General features: G+C 39.0%; 1 protein-coding gene across 3 annotated transcripts in view; it reads right to left on the bottom strand.

Annotated features, from left to right (window-relative positions):
• ASAP2 (ArfGAP with SH3 domain, ankyrin repeat and PH domain 2) overlaps window positions 1-20,557 on the bottom strand; it is an 83,961-nt gene that overhangs the window by 26,071 nt on the left and 37,333 nt on the right. For all 3 annotated transcript variants that reach the window (XM_068678550.1, XM_068678551.1, XM_068678552.1), the window contains exons 6-11: window positions 13,248-13,377; window positions 11,541-11,626; window positions 10,324-10,399; window positions 9,739-9,825; window positions 4,417-4,520; window positions 4,233-4,302 (exon numbers count right to left, since the gene is read on the bottom strand). In XM_068678550.1, the coding sequence (XP_068534651.1) occupies window positions 4,233-4,302; window positions 4,417-4,520; window positions 9,739-9,825; window positions 10,324-10,399; window positions 11,541-11,626; window positions 13,248-13,377 (553 nt within the window). The remainder of the gene's footprint in view (window positions 1-4,232; window positions 4,303-4,416; window positions 4,521-9,738; window positions 9,826-10,323; window positions 10,400-11,540; window positions 11,627-13,247; window positions 13,378-20,557) is intronic.

Here is a 20,557-nt window from a genome sequence, read left to right as displayed (position 1 = left end):
AAATGAAGCTGAACTGTCGCATAATGTTAAGTAATTTGCAATGAATAAGAAATGTAGATCTTCTTAAACTCTTCTAAATTTGCAGATGAAAACATTTCATTCAAAAAGAAGGGAGAACAAGTCTGAGGCGTACAGATTTCCTAAAAACAATCCGATAAAATGATGTAGCTGGCAGAAAAAGGATAACAACATCATTATATTGCAAGACCAGGAACAGATCAAAACCAGGGAGGAACATAAGGAAAACAATCACATATTCTTTTTTTTTTCTTTTAAATGTCACAGCGTCCTTGAAAAACAACATGCTCATGCTCTGCCCAGCATAGCCAGCAGACAAAGTCATTCATGCTTTGAAACAACAAACCTGCAGGTCATTTGCTGGGCTATGTCAACCAAATTGTACCCATGAGAGGTTTTGGAAGCAGTAAGATGACAATTAATTGACAACCACATTGTATTCTCTGCCTAGTAAGTAGCTTTTTGAATTCCAGACATTCCTTTTAGCAGTAAAAGGGCATGCAGTTTTCATTATTTTAGCCTACAAACAGCAAGAGCTCTTTGAAACTAGAAATATGCAAGAAAACATCTCGGAAACGCCAACTTGGGCCTATTTTCTTGGTTATGTTTAAATATACTTAACAATCATAGCAATACAGTTTCCAGTGTTTCAATTTTTAATGTGTTTGTTGTCCAAGAAGTGTCCAGAAGCTGCCTATAATGAAAATACAAAATAAAGCAAACAAAAATCAAAATGTAAGTGTTTGTTAAAGAAGCCACTGGGCAGCTAGCATGTATTTTTCTCACAGACTGTATGAGAATGTAAAAATGTACGTAAATTCTGGTTAAGAAAGAATCCACCTGCTGGAAACTATAGAAAAGTCCCCAGGACTTCGGAGCTGAAGTTCATAGAGGACCTAACTCATTTTCTGTAACTCATGAAACATGAAGCTGTAAGTGGACCCACCAAAATGTTTCAGAGAGGTCTGGAGGCCCAATACACAGAGACCTCTTCTCTCTGAACAGCAGAGCACAGCATAACAATTCTCTATCAGTATTTCAGTACCAGTGGAAATGACTGCAACAACATAAAACACATCCTGGGCCAACATGACAATTTTGGAATGCAGCCGTATTTCAAAGCCTGTCAACTGAGAACCTCCTTGACCCTCTAAGAGGGTCAGCATTAAGAATGGTATTAAAAAGAAAAAACACCCACAAACAAACAAACCAAAATTAAAACAGTCATGTTAACATTTGGCTGTTATCACCACATCCATCCTCCTATCCTGCAGCCACATAACAGCCTCCCCACGCCCACTACTTGGTGAACAACACGTTTCCATCCCATGGCAGATGTTCCTCAGGGGACAAGTCAGAGCCTCGGGATAAAGAGAGGCGAGGCTGTATAAATTTCTTAGACATACAACACTGTAGGTTGTTCCAGAATTTGGCAAGACACTAGAAGCAGAGAATGGTAGCAAATGTGTAACTGCTATGAAATTCTGTTTGAAATCTGTGGGCTTTGTTCTCTTGCTGGTCTCTGACTGAATAAATAAACTTCAGACTGCTACCAAATTTTTGGACATCCACATTAACACACCAGTGCCCGGAAAAGATGTGCTGCCAGCCCTCATGCACACAGACCCCAGCATGAACTCCTGTTCCTTCCTGGAAAAACTGTCCCCCTCCATCCACCAAAAGGATTTATCCTGCATTACATCCAACAAGCAGCACATGCAGGAATCACAAAGTTTGGCTTCTGACACCATCCCGAGCAGTTCCGTGATACAGAGCTGATTTTTTTTTCCAGCTACCACAGTGACTTACTAAGAATCAATAGATTAAATCCGACTCTTCTGTGCTCAGACTGTCCCATGAATCATAATGGTAGATTAAAGTTTCCAGAAGTAAAGAACAACCAAAAAGATTCCTTGATAAGAACATTCTCATATTTCTTTTTCTTTGCAGACAAGCAGCAAATATCATTTAAGCTCTTGAAAATCAAATCAACTTTGTAAAATCCGAGGTTCTGCAAATGTAAGTTTTTCCTTGATCCAGAAACTACTTATGAATTCCTATTTATATTGTTCAATTGGCTTCTATCTTGTTTTTTTTCAACCACTGATGTTAAATTGCAGTCAGGTAGATGTCAGAAATTTGCCAATTGCTAATAATTACACAAAGGAGCAGTGTCTATTTTTCAGTCAATTTTTACCTCCTGCATTGCTCCATGAATGCTAATTGCTTTGAAGCTTTTAGATGTCTGAAAATCTACTTTCTGCACAGATGCTGATATAGACATGTTCAGCATTACAGCTAGGTGAGAACAAATCATATTCTCCCCGTCTGTAGCAGGAGAGCACTTGGCAGGGAAATTTAAGCCAGAATACAGCATCTGGAACTGCCTGAAGATGGCTGCTCTAGAAACTAATCAAAGAATCCCAGTCCTTCATAAAAATCTGAGAGGCTACAAGACCAAAGAAAAGGTAGCCTTTAAAGGAAAGGCACTTACAATTTGTATTTAATAAGGCAAACAAAACTGACAACTTAATTTCTGAGAGAGAGTTCATTTTGATGAACAGCTGGGAAAAGATAATGACATGTCATATTTTAGAGACCAAGAAATACCATCCCTGACAATGCTTGGAAATCAATGTTATTGCTTCAAAAGTCTCAGAGGATACTCAGAGCAGCCCAAAAAATCCTTAAGAAATAGAAATTGTCTCTACCCTTTTCAATGCCTATGAGTTAAGCATTGATTTTTGTACAAAGCTGCCATCAATACATAAGGAGAAATTAAGCAAATGAGTAAAAAGTGAAGTAAATTTTAAAATGAGATGGCATTCCTTTATTTTTTTTTTAATTATAAAAAGATCAAGACCAAACTTGTGAAACCTACACAGCTAAACCTGCATTTAAGCATCTACCTTAAGCAACTGATTTCCAGCTACAGTTCCACGGATCTGCTTCTAAAAGCGTCTGACCATCTGGTAGACAACTTATAAAAAGAACAGAAGAGTATCTTGACAGAACTCCGTAAGTGCACTGGGATTAAAAATCTGCTCCACAAGTGGATGTTGTAACCTCTGCCAGCTCTGAGCTGCCCTAGCTCCACTCCTGGTCCCACTACAGCAAGTCCAGGGCCAAGTCCATTTGCAGCACAGGCAGACTCTGGTACAGAAATACCAACAGATTCTTCTCTGACAAAGACGCACTCACACACAGTCAAATGGGGATAAACTGGTGGACAGTCCCAAAGTTACAATGCCTCTGCTTTGCAGGCCTGTTTTCGCATTCCTCTTTAGTTCCTGGTTGTCAATTCAGAAAGCAAGAGCTTGTGGCTAGATGCACAAATGAGAGATTGATTCATTTTTGCTGCCAGGGTCAACTTGTAGTTATAGCAACAGGCATAACAGGATGAAGAACAGAAGGGTTCATAAGAGGAGCAAGAAACGGGACTGTTTATTGGACAAAGAATGGGAAATACTGTCACTGAGCTGATTTTTGCCTTAAGAAACTTCAGAAAGTTTTGAGAGCGCAACATAAAAAGAGGAAGGTTAATGGAAAGGGAAAAGAGCTGAGATCAAAGCCAAGAATAACAACTACGCAAGTATAAATTCTGGAAGTATGAAACTTAAAAAATTAAAGTAGAAAGTATCACAAGTTTGTTAACATGTTGCAAATAGCAGTATCAAAGAAAGAGGGGCTTCTAATGCCCTCTCATCTTTCTGGTAGAATTTGCCTCCAGAGTTAATTTTCTCCAACATCTGCTCTCCAGGAAAGTTACCTTCTTACACATTACCATAGAGAAACAAGTCTGGGGGAGAAATGAGATTTCAGTATTCTTTCAGATTGTCTTCTAAATATAAAGTTGTTTCAACCGTATGTGAAAGATGGCTTAACGCCCAACCCTATCTTTCCACATGCTGGAGTTAGAATTTGTATTTTTAGATAGTCTGGTAAAATATGAACAGCTTATATGAACAAAATGAGCCCTTAAAAAAGCATTTTTTTTTCCATTAGCATCATTAGCATTAAAGCAGTTGTATTTTTAGATACTGTGTATGTCTTGATATATTTCTGAAAGATTGCCTTAAAAATATGTACCCATCACATTGAAAGCACCACATCAGGAATGCAGCTAATTCCAAATTATAAATATAGACCAGCATAGTTTGTCTTTTTTTTGTATTAGCAACCATGTACATAAAATATTGTAAACAAATACTTACTGTACCATGGGAAATTGTAAGAAAACCATTTTTAACTGAGCACTTCCTTTTCTGCCACACTTTTCTGATTCTGGTTTAAAGGGGAAAAAAAAAGCGACTCAGTTTTTATAATATTATTACATCATTTTGCTCTTAAGACCCTTTTTTTTTTTTTTCCCTCTCAGTGGAGTCCAGTAGTACTTACCCATCACTTTTCTTGTACAGGCTACCATTTCGTTCAGTGCCATGTTCTTTGTTTCCCTGAGGCTGATGTAAACTGTAAGCTGTACTCTGACGAATCTGAGAATCCTGAAACATAAAGAACAGCAATTTGTAATGCATTCCACATTTTCAACCAAAATATCTCTCTTACTAATGAGTTTCAGAGCCCTTCCTCCTGCTCTAATCCTACAGGCCAAACGAAGCACATTTTTCCTCCTCAGTGAGAAGAACAAAATCCAGTTCTTTTTCAGATGGCAAAAAAATCTTTAAGAAATAAGCATTACCAGCACCTGCTAAAATCCCCTTGCTTTCATTTAGCTTTGCTGCTGCCTTTATATCTATTTTTAATCTGAACAGTAACTGAGCAGCTGGCTTTCCAACTCATGTGAACACTGCTGTGTATAAACACTAGAAATTATTACCTGCAATTCCTAGTGCATCCTTCTGTTGTTAAATAATAATAATAATAAACACAAATAAATTGAAAGTGGTTTTTCCTGGTAGAAACTGAGCTGCGTTATTCATTTTGAAAAGCAGGAGAGTTACTAGAAACATGGTTCAGGAGGCACTCAGGAATTAGAAGCAAAAATTTAGAAGTTATTTCTTAATAATAACTTAAACCAAATTATATCAAACAACATAGAATTGATGTGACTGAAAATGACAGGGATTAAAGTAAGCTGCTGTCACTGCTCTCAGAACTACCCAGATGCAGGACTCACTGCTGTGAAAGTCCAACTCCTTGAAAAATACCAGCCTCACAGCAAGGGATCTGATGGGTCATGCTGTCTTAGCAGCAGCAGCATGATGGAGTGAACTTTTCAATGCATACACTAACGATGACTAATACTTATAAAATTTATTTTCTTTTCTATACAGGTGTAATACACCTTAGTTATAGGTGGCAGAAAACACAAGTATAATGGAAAAAATACCTCAAAGAAAACAGCTCACTGAAATGACTGAGCTAATCTAGACAAACACTTCAGAGCTATTATGAAATAAACATAGTAATTTGATAAAAATGCTCCTTTGTAAGAAGATGAGTCAGTATGTCTCAGATATGCTATGAGTATGGTCACAAGATACATCAGTCTGTAAATCCAGAGTGTACACATGATAAAGTAAAATATATAGGAATATATATTGAGTATGAGTTTAGAAGATTTCTCTCTAATCACAATTCAATTCATACACTTCATTAGGCTAGATGTAAGGCTTATCTCTGGATTTAAGTGAGGAAAAAAGCAAACAACTAAAACTAAGAACAATCTTGGGCCATGCCCTTCCCCAGAAGCGCCAGCACAGATGAAGTGCTGCACCTTTATGAGCTCCAGCAGCACATTCTTGTTGTCCCAGCTCCTGCTGCAGCCACAGCTGCCCAGGATCCTCCCCAGCAGTAATGGCAAGGCACGACAGGTCAGAGACGTGGTAGGGACTGAGCCACCACCTAGGAGCCCTGCTTGGTGCACTTACAGCTCCACAGCTGCAGGACGTCAGGCTCAGCCTCAGCAGTGAGCGAGCTGAAGGCAGGCTACAGAACAATCCCCGCAGGCATATTTTTAGTGACTTCTGGAGAAAATCTGATCTGACACTGCCTGTTATGTCCTACCACTGCCTTAATCTCCGCCTCCCATTACTGTGTTGCTTCAGTGACAGAACTCCATTCCCAAGATCAGAGGCCTTACAGGAAATTAATCTCTGTCCTCCACATCCTCAATTACGTCGAGCTTTCAGATGACCTCCAACACCTGCCCGGAGCAGAATTCCTATTAGCTAAGACGCCGGTTTTACATTTTGTGGCCTGTTTTCTGCTGCATTTCAGCTACCTTCCCTCAGCTGCTGTTTACTCCCAGTTGCTATGTTTGGCCCAAGTGGCGAGCCAGCACGACAAGCTTCCTGCCCCATTTCAGCGAGGGAGGAAGCCGCTGCAGATGACGTGCATTTCCACACATTCATTGCTATGGACAGTGTCTTTAAAAAAATTCATATTACTTCATGACATGGAGTTAAGGACAAGACCAGGAGGTTTTCCAGTTTCAAATCCCTGGTTTGGGCCATGCCCAAATCTCTAGTGCCCTGTGTGATTCCCAGGTGATGCTTTTCCACAGCCTTTTGTCCAGCAAGTTCACAGTTTTGGTCTAGTTGCTAAAAGATGCAATGCCGTATGACAGATCACCCTAACAATTCACATCCTTCCGGGCAGTTTCAGCGTGCCTTTTCCACGTGTGGGCTCCCTTATTTCTGGTTTGCATATTCCACGTAACAGGAGGCCAAATCCCAAATACCAGGGGCAGATCCAGCGGAACAGGAACATTACCTACAGGGAAATGGATCACGGCAGGACACAGGATATACCTAGCACAGAGCATTGCCGTTTTAAATCTCTCTCAAACACACTAAGAGCAGGACAGACTGAAGTACACGAGCCTAAGAAGCTGAACTTTGTCCACTTTATCAGCTTTGAAATGCAGATAGGCGTACAGAAAAAGGTGAGTCATTTCATTGAAGCATGCTCATAGTGAATCACTTCTCTGACCAGAACCAGGTTGGAAATGATTTCTTTCAGATTCTTATAAAGACTTCTAAATCAAGCTGAATAACACTACTGAAAATTCAAGAAATGTGACAGCAGTATGCTATAAGGATGGTCTGTGACTCCTAGCAAGAGCGAGCCTAAAAACCTGGCTATCAGCCTCACTATTCGATCACGACAGAGCTTTCCATGCGAGGTGCTTTAACTTATTATGCACTGAAAATTTTGGCTAGCTGTTTCACAGCTCCCATGTAGCAGGCACTCAGACTGCCTGGATCCCTTCTGTGCGTAAAGCTGCCAAAAAGCCCTTACAGCTTTCCAAGAGCCTGAGGTTCTCTCGGCTTTGCAGTATCATCGCCAGGAGGATTTTTCAGAGACCCACCCCGTACCTATCACAGTCCCACAGTGTTTCCAGCAGATGCATCTGCCAGGATCTCCTGCAGGCAGCCTCTCCTACAGCACAGCTACCAACATTTTTGTTAAGACAAAGTTTATTCTACTTTTCAGTGGCCTAAAGACATTGCAGGTTCTACCAAAGAGGTACAGGAAGCAGAAGGAGATCTAAATACTACTCTGAGGCTACCTTCAATTCTAACTTTTTACCAAGATGGACACACAAAGACCTTTAAAAAAGAAGTTCCAGTAAAAATCAGGTTTGACAAAGTTCACTGCAGAAAGAAACAATATATTCAGACACAACAAAAAAAGGTTGACTGTGAATATTCATTTTTTTTTTTTTACAACAGAAATGTTCAGCAATGTTCTATTAAAACGGACTTCATGTATTAAATAATTAAAAACACACACATCTTTAAAATCTTACAAGAACATCAAATCAAGCAACTGGATTTCATTCCCAGAAGAGAGAAAATAGAAAACTAGTAATTTGACCTACTGCGATTTCCTTTCTCAAGATCAATCTGACAACTTTCCTTGACTCCTCCCTCCCTCCCCCCTTTTTTGGGGGGGAAGGTATTACAACAAACACAAGAGGAGGAAAAAAGAAGCACTCTTCTCACACCAGCTGAAAAAAGCCCAGAGGACAAATCCAGTTTCTTGAAATCTGAATGGAAAGAAAGCATGCCAACTATTTTCATTAAAGCATAGCGACACTTACTCTCCTAGACTTCGGTCACAAAATGTAAATGCATTTCAGGAAGAAAAAAAGAAAACAGTTATAGTAAAGGAAATTACAGTGCAACAAGAATAATACTGGTGGATTGTACAGCAAGTTATAACAGGATTGTTTGGCATCCCACCGATTAATTGATGTTTTCAAGCAACTTTAATAATTATATTACTTCTCATGCTCTGCAGGTAGTATCTATAGCTGTATTTGCAGAATGATATATAATGAATATAGAATAAAGCATTTTCAATACTTCTATTTTTACATGCAACAAAACCAGTATAAGTAAAAAAAAATCCATGTATACCATTACATTTTTCAGTCTGTGAAAAGATGTGTGCTCACCATGCCTTCCTTATACGTTAATATCAGTATCTCTGATAAAGAGGTGAACACAGAGTAGCAACATTCCCAGCCATCATGAAACCCAAGTGCTTCTACTACCTTTCTTGAACAAAGAGCTAAACAGAACAGCCTGCTAACATGCCCTTAACAGCAAAGATTCCTTAATGAGAGTAAGCAGTCAATGGTGAATCCCAAGTACTCACCATTTCTGTTAGAATCACTAGTCTTTCACTCCACAAAGTTCAATTTTGAAAGTTTTATTTAGCAAATACACACCTCAGTAAGTCCTAAGCACCAGGCAGAACCTAAGAAAGTATCTGTATACTGAATAGGACTTTGTACACAATCATCATTACCACAAACTTCACGTGGCTACAAACAGCACCTTGATGTGAAGAGCATTTAATGCCTATCAGCAAGCCTGCCACCTATTAAAGCTATGAGCCAGCATAAACTTCATGTGAAGATGAAAGCAAGACTGAGAAAGATCAAGGAAGTCCGAGGTCTACAGACTAAACTATTTCTTTGTAATGCCTCTCGGAAGGAGAATCTGAAAAGGGAGGGGTTCATTCATCACTTACTCACAGCCCAGCAGCCACACAAAGGAAGCTGGCTGGATTTTATTTGTATGAAGAGGAAGCTCTAGCAATCTGAAACAAAAGTCGACCTAATGTTTAGGATTAGATTATACAAAAGATGCTTGGCTCCAGAGCAGAGCTTGCCAAATAAAATTACTCCTGAATGCTTTAAATCTAACAGCAATAACAACTGAAGCTCAAAAAATAACTTGTTAGGTTGCTGAACTGACCCAGCTTTTGCACCTTCGAAAACTGGCATCTTTGCAGCAGAACAGCCAGCTTCATTGTCCTTTTTGCAGATGGTGACAGAAGTGTTTTGGGATTTGGAGTTCAGTTTTACATAATCTTTACACAGCACAGAATATTTCTGTGAGATAAGATTATATTAATTGGGTCTCCTTGTTACTGCCAAAGTTCTTGCATTCTCAGTTTGAGCAATGCAGACACTCCTGCTTGCAGTCAGCTCACAGACAGTGCATCCACTTATGTGTTTTGCAATAGCAGTAGCAAAAATAAATTCGTCTCATACATTTTTAGTGAGAATATCTTTAAAAAACACCTTCAGAAACATTCAACATCACCATCAAAGCAAAGATGCAGAAACTAAAAAAAGGTATGTGGCTGATGAAAGTTAAAATAATTCCATTTCAAAAATTAACACTAGATTGGAAGAAATTATAATGGACATTCCAACATCAAATCACCTTGTATGCTCACCTCTTTCTGATCAACCTGGAGTGCTGATTTTAAAATATCTCTAAGCTGTGTTAATTGTCTTCTTTCCTCATCTTGTGCTTGTTTAATCTTGAATGAAGAAAAACACAGATTAAAAATAGTATTATTGTTTCTTTTTCAACACAGTTCTTCCAAACTCGTTACTTAATTGGTTCATTTTTCTGAGAAATGTTCAGCAAGAATGAAAACACAGAGAAAAGATACCATGATAAATTTATTTTCCTTTTTATCTTCAGAAAACTTGATAATAGCTAGGATGTTGCTGGGTTAAGAATTCAATATTGCCTCACACTGCTCTTGCTTCCTTGTGTTCAATTTGAAACCATATGTTGTTTTTCACTTAGTCTGCAAACATTTTATGGTAGAGGCTCTTTTCCTAACATTTTACACAGGGGGGTTCTGAACTGGATCTAAAGCTCCTGGACATGATATTAGAACAAAATTTTACTCAAAAATCTCCTCAAAACCTTAAAATAATATTAAACCGGTCAAGCAGCCTGAACAAAAAAGTTCACAGTCCTACTGTAAAAAACTAAGCACAAAGAAAGTGAAAGGTTGCTAACTCACTGTATAAAGATCTGTCGACAGTGTCTCAATTGACGGCTTAAGACTTTCAACTGCTTTTAACCCATCCTGAAAGAAACTTGAAAAAAAAAAAAAAAGCAGACATAGCAAGATTCATTGCAGAACAGTACAAGCTCTAGCAGACATAACATCATTGTGACTTCTTGGAGCCCAATCATTTCACACCTGATGCAATCTTCCCTCTAAAGGAAAGCCTCTTTGTTTCCCAAGCAATATTTACAGCCTACATGCAAACTGAATATGCTAAATCATACTGTATAATATGTATTAGTGTATTGGCACAATAATGTTCTCTATTCCAACAGAGAATATTGCAGCTCTCTAAAATAGGTAAGATTTTCAAAATAAATTCAAAGAAACCACAGGTATACACGTACGATTAAAAAATTGCTGCCACATTAGCGAAAGAAATACTTTCACTCTGGGAAGCAGACATGAAAGTGACAACACAACACAGCATTTATGTTGTGGAAATTTTATTAAATGGACAGGAGATGAGTGACCAAGTACGAAAGAAACCAATTTTAAAGCAACATAGTTATATATAAAAAAAAAACTACATTTATTCAGACTGGTCTTTAAGATAAAAATTCACTGATTTTAACAGGCTGACAGCAGCTCTTTCAAGTTTATAGCTGTGGCTTTATTGCTATGTTACTGATCTGTAAGATTACCATAGAAAGGAACATCATTCTTTGTGTTTTAATACTGAGTCCCCCAATTAATTTGAAAGAAAAAGTGAGATACTTTAAAATACAGTTTGATCCCACTGCTTTTGCGGTTTATTTTCTTTGATTACAGAATTAATTTAGATCATTGCCATTTACACAGGTGAAAAACCAACAACCAACGACAAAACTAATACACCACTAACAAATTGATCAAACAAATAGCTTTGTTTCAGCAGTAGTTTACAAAACATACCGAATTATTGTGTGGCACTCCTTTGGAACAAGCAATTATATTCTACAGTGCTAATAAAACACATTATATACTTTGGAATATTGTAAGAAACTCAATTACTGATCTGTTTGACAAAAGTCATTTGTCAAAAGATTTAATGAGACCAATTGAATCTTTACTTATTTATAAATCTATTTTTTAAAATGCAGTAAGATACTGCAATTATGTCAAAAGTTTAAAGCAAAATATTGTTCCAGTTATTGTGTAGGTATAAAAAAAAAAAAACGAAAACATACTTGCACTGAGCGTGAAAATATTTGATCAAGTTCTGAAGCAAGTCCACTCCTTTTTTAATCTTGATTTCATTGACTTTCAGCAGGTACTGTTGAAACAGTAATTGATGAAATAAATTAATGATTACTACCACAGTATTATTTAACATTTTATTTTCAGTACTATTTCAAACTTTAACAGTTCCGGATTTAGAAGGCCTGAAAAGAATATGCCAAACTATGGCTTCATGGGTTAATCACACAAAAGCTATAGTTGCCACTGCTGCTTTCTGATAACTTTGTGGGGATACATCACTATGGTTAGTTCAAATTGTTACCCCATCCCTCACGACTCCTAGTGGAAGCCTCTACTAAAGGAAGCACGAAAGTTTGTGCCATGAATTTAGGAACCTGTTCTGAAACCTAGCAGCCCAAGAAGATGTGTATCTCACTGGTTGTTAAACCCATTGCCAAATAGATGTCATTAAGCAAGAAAGCAGTTTATTAAAAAAAAAAAAAAGGGGAGGGGGGGAGATTATTTTAACCATCTTTTTACATCTGCCTTTTGATTTGAACATTTTCTCTGCCAGTTCCTTACACACAGTAATAACAGAAAATTACAGTTTAGCACGATATTTTAAAAAATCTTAGCACCGAGTAACAAAAAAAGTATAATTAGATTGCATTACGCATGAACAAATTTCATATTAAGTGGCAGCTCCTCCCCTGAATGCCGTAGCACAAAAGATGATGGCCATGCAAGCAGAAGTAAGATTGCCAGATATTCACAGGTTTGCTTAGCTGCCCATTAAATGTGGGCAAATTTTAATGATAGTGACCTACAGGCAAAGGGATGAACATGCTCTAACACATCTGTTTTTTGCTGACCCACGTGGAATAAATATTTCACCCCAGATATTTTAAAACAAATAAAACAAAGCCAGCTTTCAATGATGCAGCTTGTCAAGCTGGTTCTGATGAACAGACGACTGGCCTAAATGTATGCACACTACACAACATGTACTCAGAAGAATCACCTCTCTGACTCCTGCTGGTACAAAGCGGAGCTCTAAGCATCTGGTATTAGGTTCACTTTGAAGCAGCTTTTACTAATAATACAACTCCCAACATGTTGCACTTCTGATTTACTAACTAAAACAAAACCAAAATTATTAGTTTTTATTAGAGTTAACCAAGTATAATCTTTTTTTCCTGAAAATCAGAAAACGTGACATGCCCCAGCTCTTCCAGATTTAACGTAATTTCACAGATTTCAAAGATTTCAAAGTGGCAGAGCTCTAAAATATCTTGAAAGACAACTGGATTCCATCCTTAGCACTTTTTTTTTCAATACCAGCCAACAGTGTATTAAACTGGTGTCTTTCCTCACATAATGCTGCAACAGCTGGCGGTGCAGGGAACAATGTAGTGAATGATCTAGGGCTTAAAATAACTTAGAGTGAAGTAGGAGCATAAAGGCTTATTTATTATCATCTCTTAGCGTTTAATTGAGCTTTGCATTGTTTATTCTGCAATTTACTTTCAAGCGAAATTAGAAAATTCCCTCCAAAGTTAGCACATCAGGACAAAAAAAAATGTGATTTAGCAATGTGACTCCACTAGTATCTTGCTACTCCCCTTTAACATCACATTTGCCATAAAAAATGATGTTTTTCTAAATGTTCCTAAAAGAGATTAGCAGAGCAATAGCGATTTCATGTTGCATCTTACCTCACACATCTGTAACTGGAAGAACCTTCTCTCTTTCTCCATCTCTTCCGCAATTTCAGCTCCACTTATTTCTGTACGGATCATCCCGTGCAGCTTAGCATGCTCTTTTTTCTCCTTCTCTATTTTTGTACTACAAGGCAAAGAATCAAGTCAGTGAAGTGCGAAATTCAAAGCCTATCAGGAAATCTGATTATTTGCAAAGTCTACTGACAGATGCAGAGCCAAACTCTTGCAGCTTTGCGTGTGACTTACTTCCAGATGCCATTTCATTTGAAATTTGACAATGACTAAAGATCAGCAATGACATGCAGTAGCTGAAATCTAATTCAATCATCTGTTAAAAAATAATTCCCTGACGTAATCTAAAAGATCCTAAATGAGAGGAAGATACTAAGTTCTTGTGTTGAAGAAAAAAAAATCCATCTACAAAATAATCCTCCTACATTTTCAATTAAAATTCATGCTTAATCCCAGCTGACCAAACACTGCTTAACAGAGTTCAATTATGTCACCAGATTTATTGAGTCTTGCCTGTCATCAAGTCATCTTCTATATATACAGGGTTTCTTAAGCCAAAATCACAGTTGCCATCTCTACTTGCTACTGAGCCAGTTGGCACTGGGAATGCCGGCCAGCCGGCTGCGTTGCAGACTCCAGAAGTCTGCTAGACCAGCTGTCCTAATTCCCTCAAAGTTTCCACGAACATTTTCCAAGAGCTCTGAATGAAGAAGGTTCTCCTGGAGAATATAAATGAATAGCCAGTGCCCACGACGCAGCAGAACTACCCTACAGTTAGAGTTATTCTTCACGTTATTATTGAATAGTAGCGTAATTATATTCCCCACTTAGCCCAGCCTGATATGAAAAAGATACTAATAGAACAAAATACGTGAGGGTATTTACAGGGAAAGACTTTTCTTTTGTCGCTCGTACAGCTTAGAAGCAGAAAATTCTGAAGGGGGCTTCCTGAGGAAATGCTGTCCTGCTTTGGGATGGGAGGAAGCACTGCACAGGAATAGAGGAAGCAGACGAGAGGCCCAAATAACACACGCACTGTCACACCTCCTCTGGGGCAGTCAAGAGTCTCTCGGTTCTCCCTCTGAAGAGATGACGTGTCTCAAGTGCTCTCTTAACCTGCTGTTAACATTGCCCTGATAGTTTACATCCTAGCTGGGCTGAGGATGTCCAGGCAGCAGCGTGTTCTGCACTTCTCAAGAATGAGAAACCATCTCCTCTTACACCTGGAGCAGCAAGGGAAAAGTAGAATGAATCCCATTAATCCCACAGCATTCCCACAGGGATGCTGTGGCACAGCCAGCCCCTTGCAGCACTGCAGCAGCCAGCACATCCAGCCAACGTTACGCTCCTTCTTGGCACAGCAACTTCTCCAGGAAAGGGATCTTCTGAGAGCTCCTCTCCTTTGAAATAAATAGTCTGAAAATCTTCATTTGCCTGAAGAAAAGCTCAAGTCCAGAACGTTCTGTTTTCATCCAAAAAAAAGGCTATGCTCTGACTTACTGTCAACGTGCCATTTTGTAGCCACAGAAAACCAAATCCGAACAAAAGAATGAAGCAGACACCAAGTGTGAACAAGGAGAATAAACATGCTGCCACATAAAAGAGTCACCAAGAATGGCAAATATGCGGCTCCTTTCCAGCACACCAGGTGAAAGTTTGCGTTCTGGGATCCTTGATAGTTCTGTAAAAGCCAAACCTCAGAGCAAAGATCCAGGATGGTTTCAGTGATCTCAATTTCCACATTCATCTAGCAGTTCGTAAGGCCAAAGAATTCAATGAGATGTGATTCAAGTCTAGTAACTGTCAACTAGTAGTGTTTTTATTGTTTGTGTAGAACAACAGACATAACCATGCCTAAAATTAAGAGCTTATTTACATGTCGTAAGGCATTTATAAATGCTAGTTCAACCAGAGCACCGCTAACTCCGAAAGAGTCAAACAATAAGCACAATACTACAGCATGAATTCTTTTCAGAAGTTGAATTCCTCTTCAGGAATAGGCTAGACTGGTGGAAAGAATACTCTTTAAAGGATAAGCATACTCTCTGAGGTGTAAGGTAGTTAAACCAAGAATAAAGCATACCAACATCCAGCACATAATTCAGGGAAACAAGGCATCCTTGAAGCCATTTGCAGGAGCTTCACTTGCATTTCTGTAGCAACTACAAGTTTCCACAAAGTAAAAGGGAAGCTAGGTTTGGAAACAAACTCAGAGGTGAGGCACCAGCGAACAGGCAGCGCTTTGGAGGATGAGGTCTTTGGAATTGGTTCCGTGGCTTCAACAACTTCAGTGATGCTTTAAAGCAACAACAAAAAACAGCAAACTACACTCTTGGCAGCAAGCACCAGAGGTACACAATGGTACATTTCATGTTTGCATTTCCTTTTTGCTTATGCTTTTGGTCTCCAACTACCTTTGCAGCTCTGTAATCCCAAATTTAACCTGTTCTGCTGTTTTACAGTACCATGCCATTTCCTTTCTGATCCTGTTTCTAGGGAAACAAAGGAACCACGTAAGGCCGTGCCGCATGCAAATCTTCTGGGTGTTAAGGTTTAGTTGTGTTTCCTATCAAATTGCAAGGGGCAAGTCCAGGTCTAGCAGCATCAGGTGGCACTGCACTGTGACATTCACCAAATCCTTCTGGCAAATACATTTCTACGATGTACCGCAATGGGATTTCCAAATATTACAGCATATTCAGGTTTTTCAGGCAGATCAATTAAGCAAAGTAAAGAAGAAAATAGGGAAGAGTCTAAGAAAATATTCTAGGAGCAACGAGAAAGAAGTGTTTTGTAAAATTGCTGTTCTTGAAGCTCAGGCTGCACATATTGCAGATATAGATGGACTTTGCTGACTAACATTAAAATCTGAGCATCCTTCAGCCCATTTACAACACAGCTGCACATGACTAAGATACAACGAGCTCTGATGGGGATAACAGACAAGTACAGCTGAAACACAGGATGAAGAATTCTAATAAAAAAAGTAGAAGAGAGAAATAAGTGGCCTTGCCCATTCAAGTTTCCCTATATGACAATCTGTAAAGCTCCAACGTGAGGAGCAACTGTTTTTCAGTATAAATTTTAATTTCAAATAAGTCACTTGTGCCCTACATACCATGATATAAACAAACATCAAAGTAGGCTTCTTTCTTTGCTTTTCCTTTTTAATAAATAAAAAAATAAACCTTTCAGAAGGACGTGACCTCTTACTGTTTAACACGCCTAAGGCAGGCATTTATTTTCTATCAGTGAAGGTGGGTAAACACCTGGAACACGCCCTGTGTAGACACAGCAGCAGCAAGCTGGCTGGGCAGGAGCTGTCTTTCTTCCTCTCCCTCCCCATGCAGCAGCAGTAAGCCAGGCACTTTAGTCTGGGTACGCAGGTGAGAAGGTGCAGAACAACAGCAACAGCACTTGGAAAGCTCAGGGGGTTGCACTTTGGCAGAGTGCTTCCAAGGGCTATTTTGTTTCACAGAACAGCGTTACACATTTTCCCTCCAAGTATCCTTTTTTCATCTAGTCTGCTTTTTCAGCCTGACTCTGCAGCTTCAGCCCTGGTGTTCTGGTCTTGCAGTGGGAGAGCCTCCAACTGATTTTATCCTACTGCCTGGCAAGGCTGACAGCAAAGTACCACCTACCATCTCTCCTATCACCCAAAAAGAGAAGTAAGGCATCTCCAGCTTTTCCCTTTCACTCATCCTGCTCTGGGAGGTGGGGAGAAGAGGGAAGAATGAGAAAAACGTGTCCAAATCGTTCCAGTATTTCATCCATTATATATGCAGATTCATTCAAAGCTTTTGCCATTAATTCAAAAGTATTCTCTTTCTAAATAAAAATATTTAATATGAAATCCCAGGCTCAAAGCAGTCTATAAAAGCTACTTCATTTAGCATTTACTTTCTATGCCACTCTTTTAAAGATTATTTGTCCTCCAATTTGCCTCATGTACGTACTTCAAAAGAAAATGTGGCAGAAGTATCCATGATCTATGCATAGCAATGATCTGCTGAACCAAGGTATGGACCCGAAGAAGTAATTTGAGAACAGCTTGTGGAAATTTGGATATTGTTCTTAAATACTGCTCAAAAAATGAGTTTCACAAACTAGAAGCATCATCACTTACTAACACAGAGCTATGCAGACACCTTTACTGAGGACTAATAAGAACTTGTTCATTCTCCTGTTGACTTCAGATGGTTCAGAAGCAAATCGTTGATGATGGCTATATCTAGAAACGCGTGCTTGCATTCCTGCACAGTGATGTAATGCACTTCAGACTACTGCCTTGATCTCATAATCCCATAAGCACATTCAAACGACTTGTTTTATTCACTCAAGTGTGCATAACAGACTCCATGCCTAGCTTCTAAAAGGGGAATGGCAAAGGAGGAAAGGGAGCCAGCCAGACTTCCCAAGAAAAGCTTGTTAGTTTTCATTAAGCTTTAATTTTTCATAGCATTAGCAGAGCACTTATTAAACTTCTGAGGATAATATATATTCCCAGGCCTAAAAATAAAGTCGTCTTTAGAAAAAAAATTAACATTTTTTCTTTTCAGGAAAGACAGGTTTGTGTCTGGAACACAGACATTGCCATACAGCTAAAAAAGGTGTAAATGATGTGCCTCAGTAAGTTTCTGGCTCTTTCTCCTGTACAGAAGCAATACCCACCTCGAACTCCACCACAACAGGACTGATCAGACTAAAGAATGTGGGTGAAATCTGGCTCCCTGCCTTGCTGGGTACGGTCTGCCTGCTGGAAGCACGAGCAGTTGTTCCGACGTCCGCTCCTTCCCCATATGCTCCCCCGGCGTGCCTGCCATTAGTGTTTAAGTACATGGGGGAAAGCAACTGACTCATGACAAAAAGAGCCCCCTCTGCACCAGTTCCAGGCAAAGACACAGGCAGAATGATCCCACTGCTGTCCCACAGGGGCAGACAGAGTTGTCCTGCTCACACAAGCAAAGCGAAGTCTAACTGAAGTCTAAGAGAAAAAGCACTGCTTTGAACTAGCTTTAAAACCAGTTAAAAATCTTCAGGGCTACAACGGGAGCATGCTAATGACAGATGGTGAGGGAAGATGAATTATTCACGAATGTCACCCCAGGATATTCCCAATTTTTGATTAAGGCAGGTTGGCATAAAGCTCTGAGTGACTTGCTCCTCTTACTCCCTTATTCAAGAACAGTTCCGAAGTATAAAGCCTTCCTCAGTTACATCAGCTAAGGTGATCTTGAGGAAAATACTACACAGATTTAGGTATCTACAGGGAGATAATAATAATAATAATAATCAACATTGCATAATAATCAACATTGATGGATGGTCATCCAAGAGTTTAAGAGTGGTTCTTAACATTACTCTCCCAACCAAGACTAGATATATACATATTTTTAAACACACAATTTCATTGGGAAATGAAAGTCTGGGAGATGAAAGTCTGGCAAAGAAGGAAAAAAAGCAATTTTGAATTAACTCAATTTCTTTTCAAATAAGCCAAATTTTTATTATTTATATTAACACCTGCTATGTCTTCAAAAACGTGCAAATAAAGTGAGATACTGAGGCAAATACGCTGTCTTTACAAGGAAGAATCTGAAGTATTCTGCTTATCAAGCTGACGAATTGGATGAGAATCTCCTTATCATGGCAGAAATCAGGGCGAAGGCTTTGTCACTTCTCCACAGACTATGAAAATACCACTGCTATTTATTTGGTGTTTAGCTTCACAGGTCTGAACTTGTGACTTGGAAATGAAGACCAATGGTATGATTTTAAGCATATGGTAAAGACAGTCAGGCAGACAAAACTAAAAAAGCTGCCTAGAAGCCTTGAATGGTTTGTTAACCCAAAGGGAAAAGAAAAGGAAAAAAAGGTAGAGATTCAAGAGAAGTATCACTGGAAAATCTAGCTAACTAAGCATAATCCTAGTACTGGCTGTAGGCACAGCCAAACAAGGATTTATCCAACAGACTGAAGAAGAGGGAGCAAATCTGCAGCTATCAACACTGACATCCACCACACCACTCTGGCAGCACAAGCTGTAGGTCAGACTGAGGTTAGTCCTTAGTCTTTCTTTCTTTTTCCTTTTTCCTTTCTTTTTCCCCATTTTCTTTTTTGACACAGAGGCTGTGTGGATGCTACTAAAAAGAAATTCAGCACATGATTAAGAATTCTTGAAACAACTCCGCATTCCCTCACTGCTGCGGATGACCGAAACGCACAGACAGAAGGAAGTTCAGATCCATTAGGAACAGCCACAGAATCAAAACAGTCATTATCTCTAGAAACCTCAGTGGCATACATAATAGCAACTCCAGCAAACCAGAAAAACTTCATGGTTTTCCTATATCCAAAACTTAGTAGATGATAAAGTTGACCTCAACAAGTTCAGGCTCAAATTAACATTCTCACCCGAACTTCAAAATCACATCATTAAACTTGCAGCATGAGATTGGTAAAGGCCAAGGCTCAATACCGATAGCTAGTAACATCTCAGCGTGTCTGGAAATTGATCTTCCACATGAGATAGTTTGACAAATCCACAGTCCTCCTGCAGGGGCAAGGGTGTCATGTCAGTGAAGATCCGTTCTGAACTTAGTTCAACAAAACTAGGGAAAATTGGTCCTCTCCTTGGTAGAAGTGAGGCAGATTGCACTGAAAAGTAATAGTTCTTGACTGCCAAACTTAAGCCCCAAAAAGCTCTTGCAAAACAACCACCAACAAAAAAAAACTCACAAAAAACCTTTGAAGAATTTGCCTGTAAATGGCATTCCCAGGCTCCCTATCCCAAGCCTCAAGCAGATGATCCTTTGGTCTTGATCAAAGTGAAGGAGTCCAACAGGCTAGACAAACAGCTTTCAACTCTAGAATACTGATGCTGAGCTTTCATCTAACTGCTTAAAAAGCTAGCAGTTAAAAACACAGCAGCTGCACCAAGCCACCACCCAGAAGTATCAGAGAAAGTGGATCTGAAAGAATTTCCTGATGAACGTGTGCTACTTCCAGGTTTTGGATGCTGAATAAACTGTGACATAAGTAGATTAGAAATAAGCACTGTCAAGGAAATGTGTTTCACTTGTTAAAGAATCTAGCAAAAACTAGAGAGGCAGCTTGGAAAGCAGCATCACCTTACAGCAGAGAAAAGAACCAGTCTGGGATCAAAAATGAAGTGTCTTGTTTCAAAGCAAAGTCAGAACACAGAGTTTTTACAAGACAGTTGCATAAAAGGAAAAAAAAATAATAATAATCTCAAGATCTCATACCAGCAGTATTGGATTCAATCCCCCAGA

This window comes from Anas acuta, chromosome 3 (genome assembly GCF_963932015.1).
Source record: "Anas acuta chromosome 3, bAnaAcu1.1, whole genome shotgun sequence".
NCBI classification, from domain to species: Eukaryota; Metazoa; Chordata; class Aves; order Anseriformes; family Anatidae; genus Anas; species Anas acuta.
This window is presented reverse-complemented; position numbering and strand designations above follow the sequence as displayed.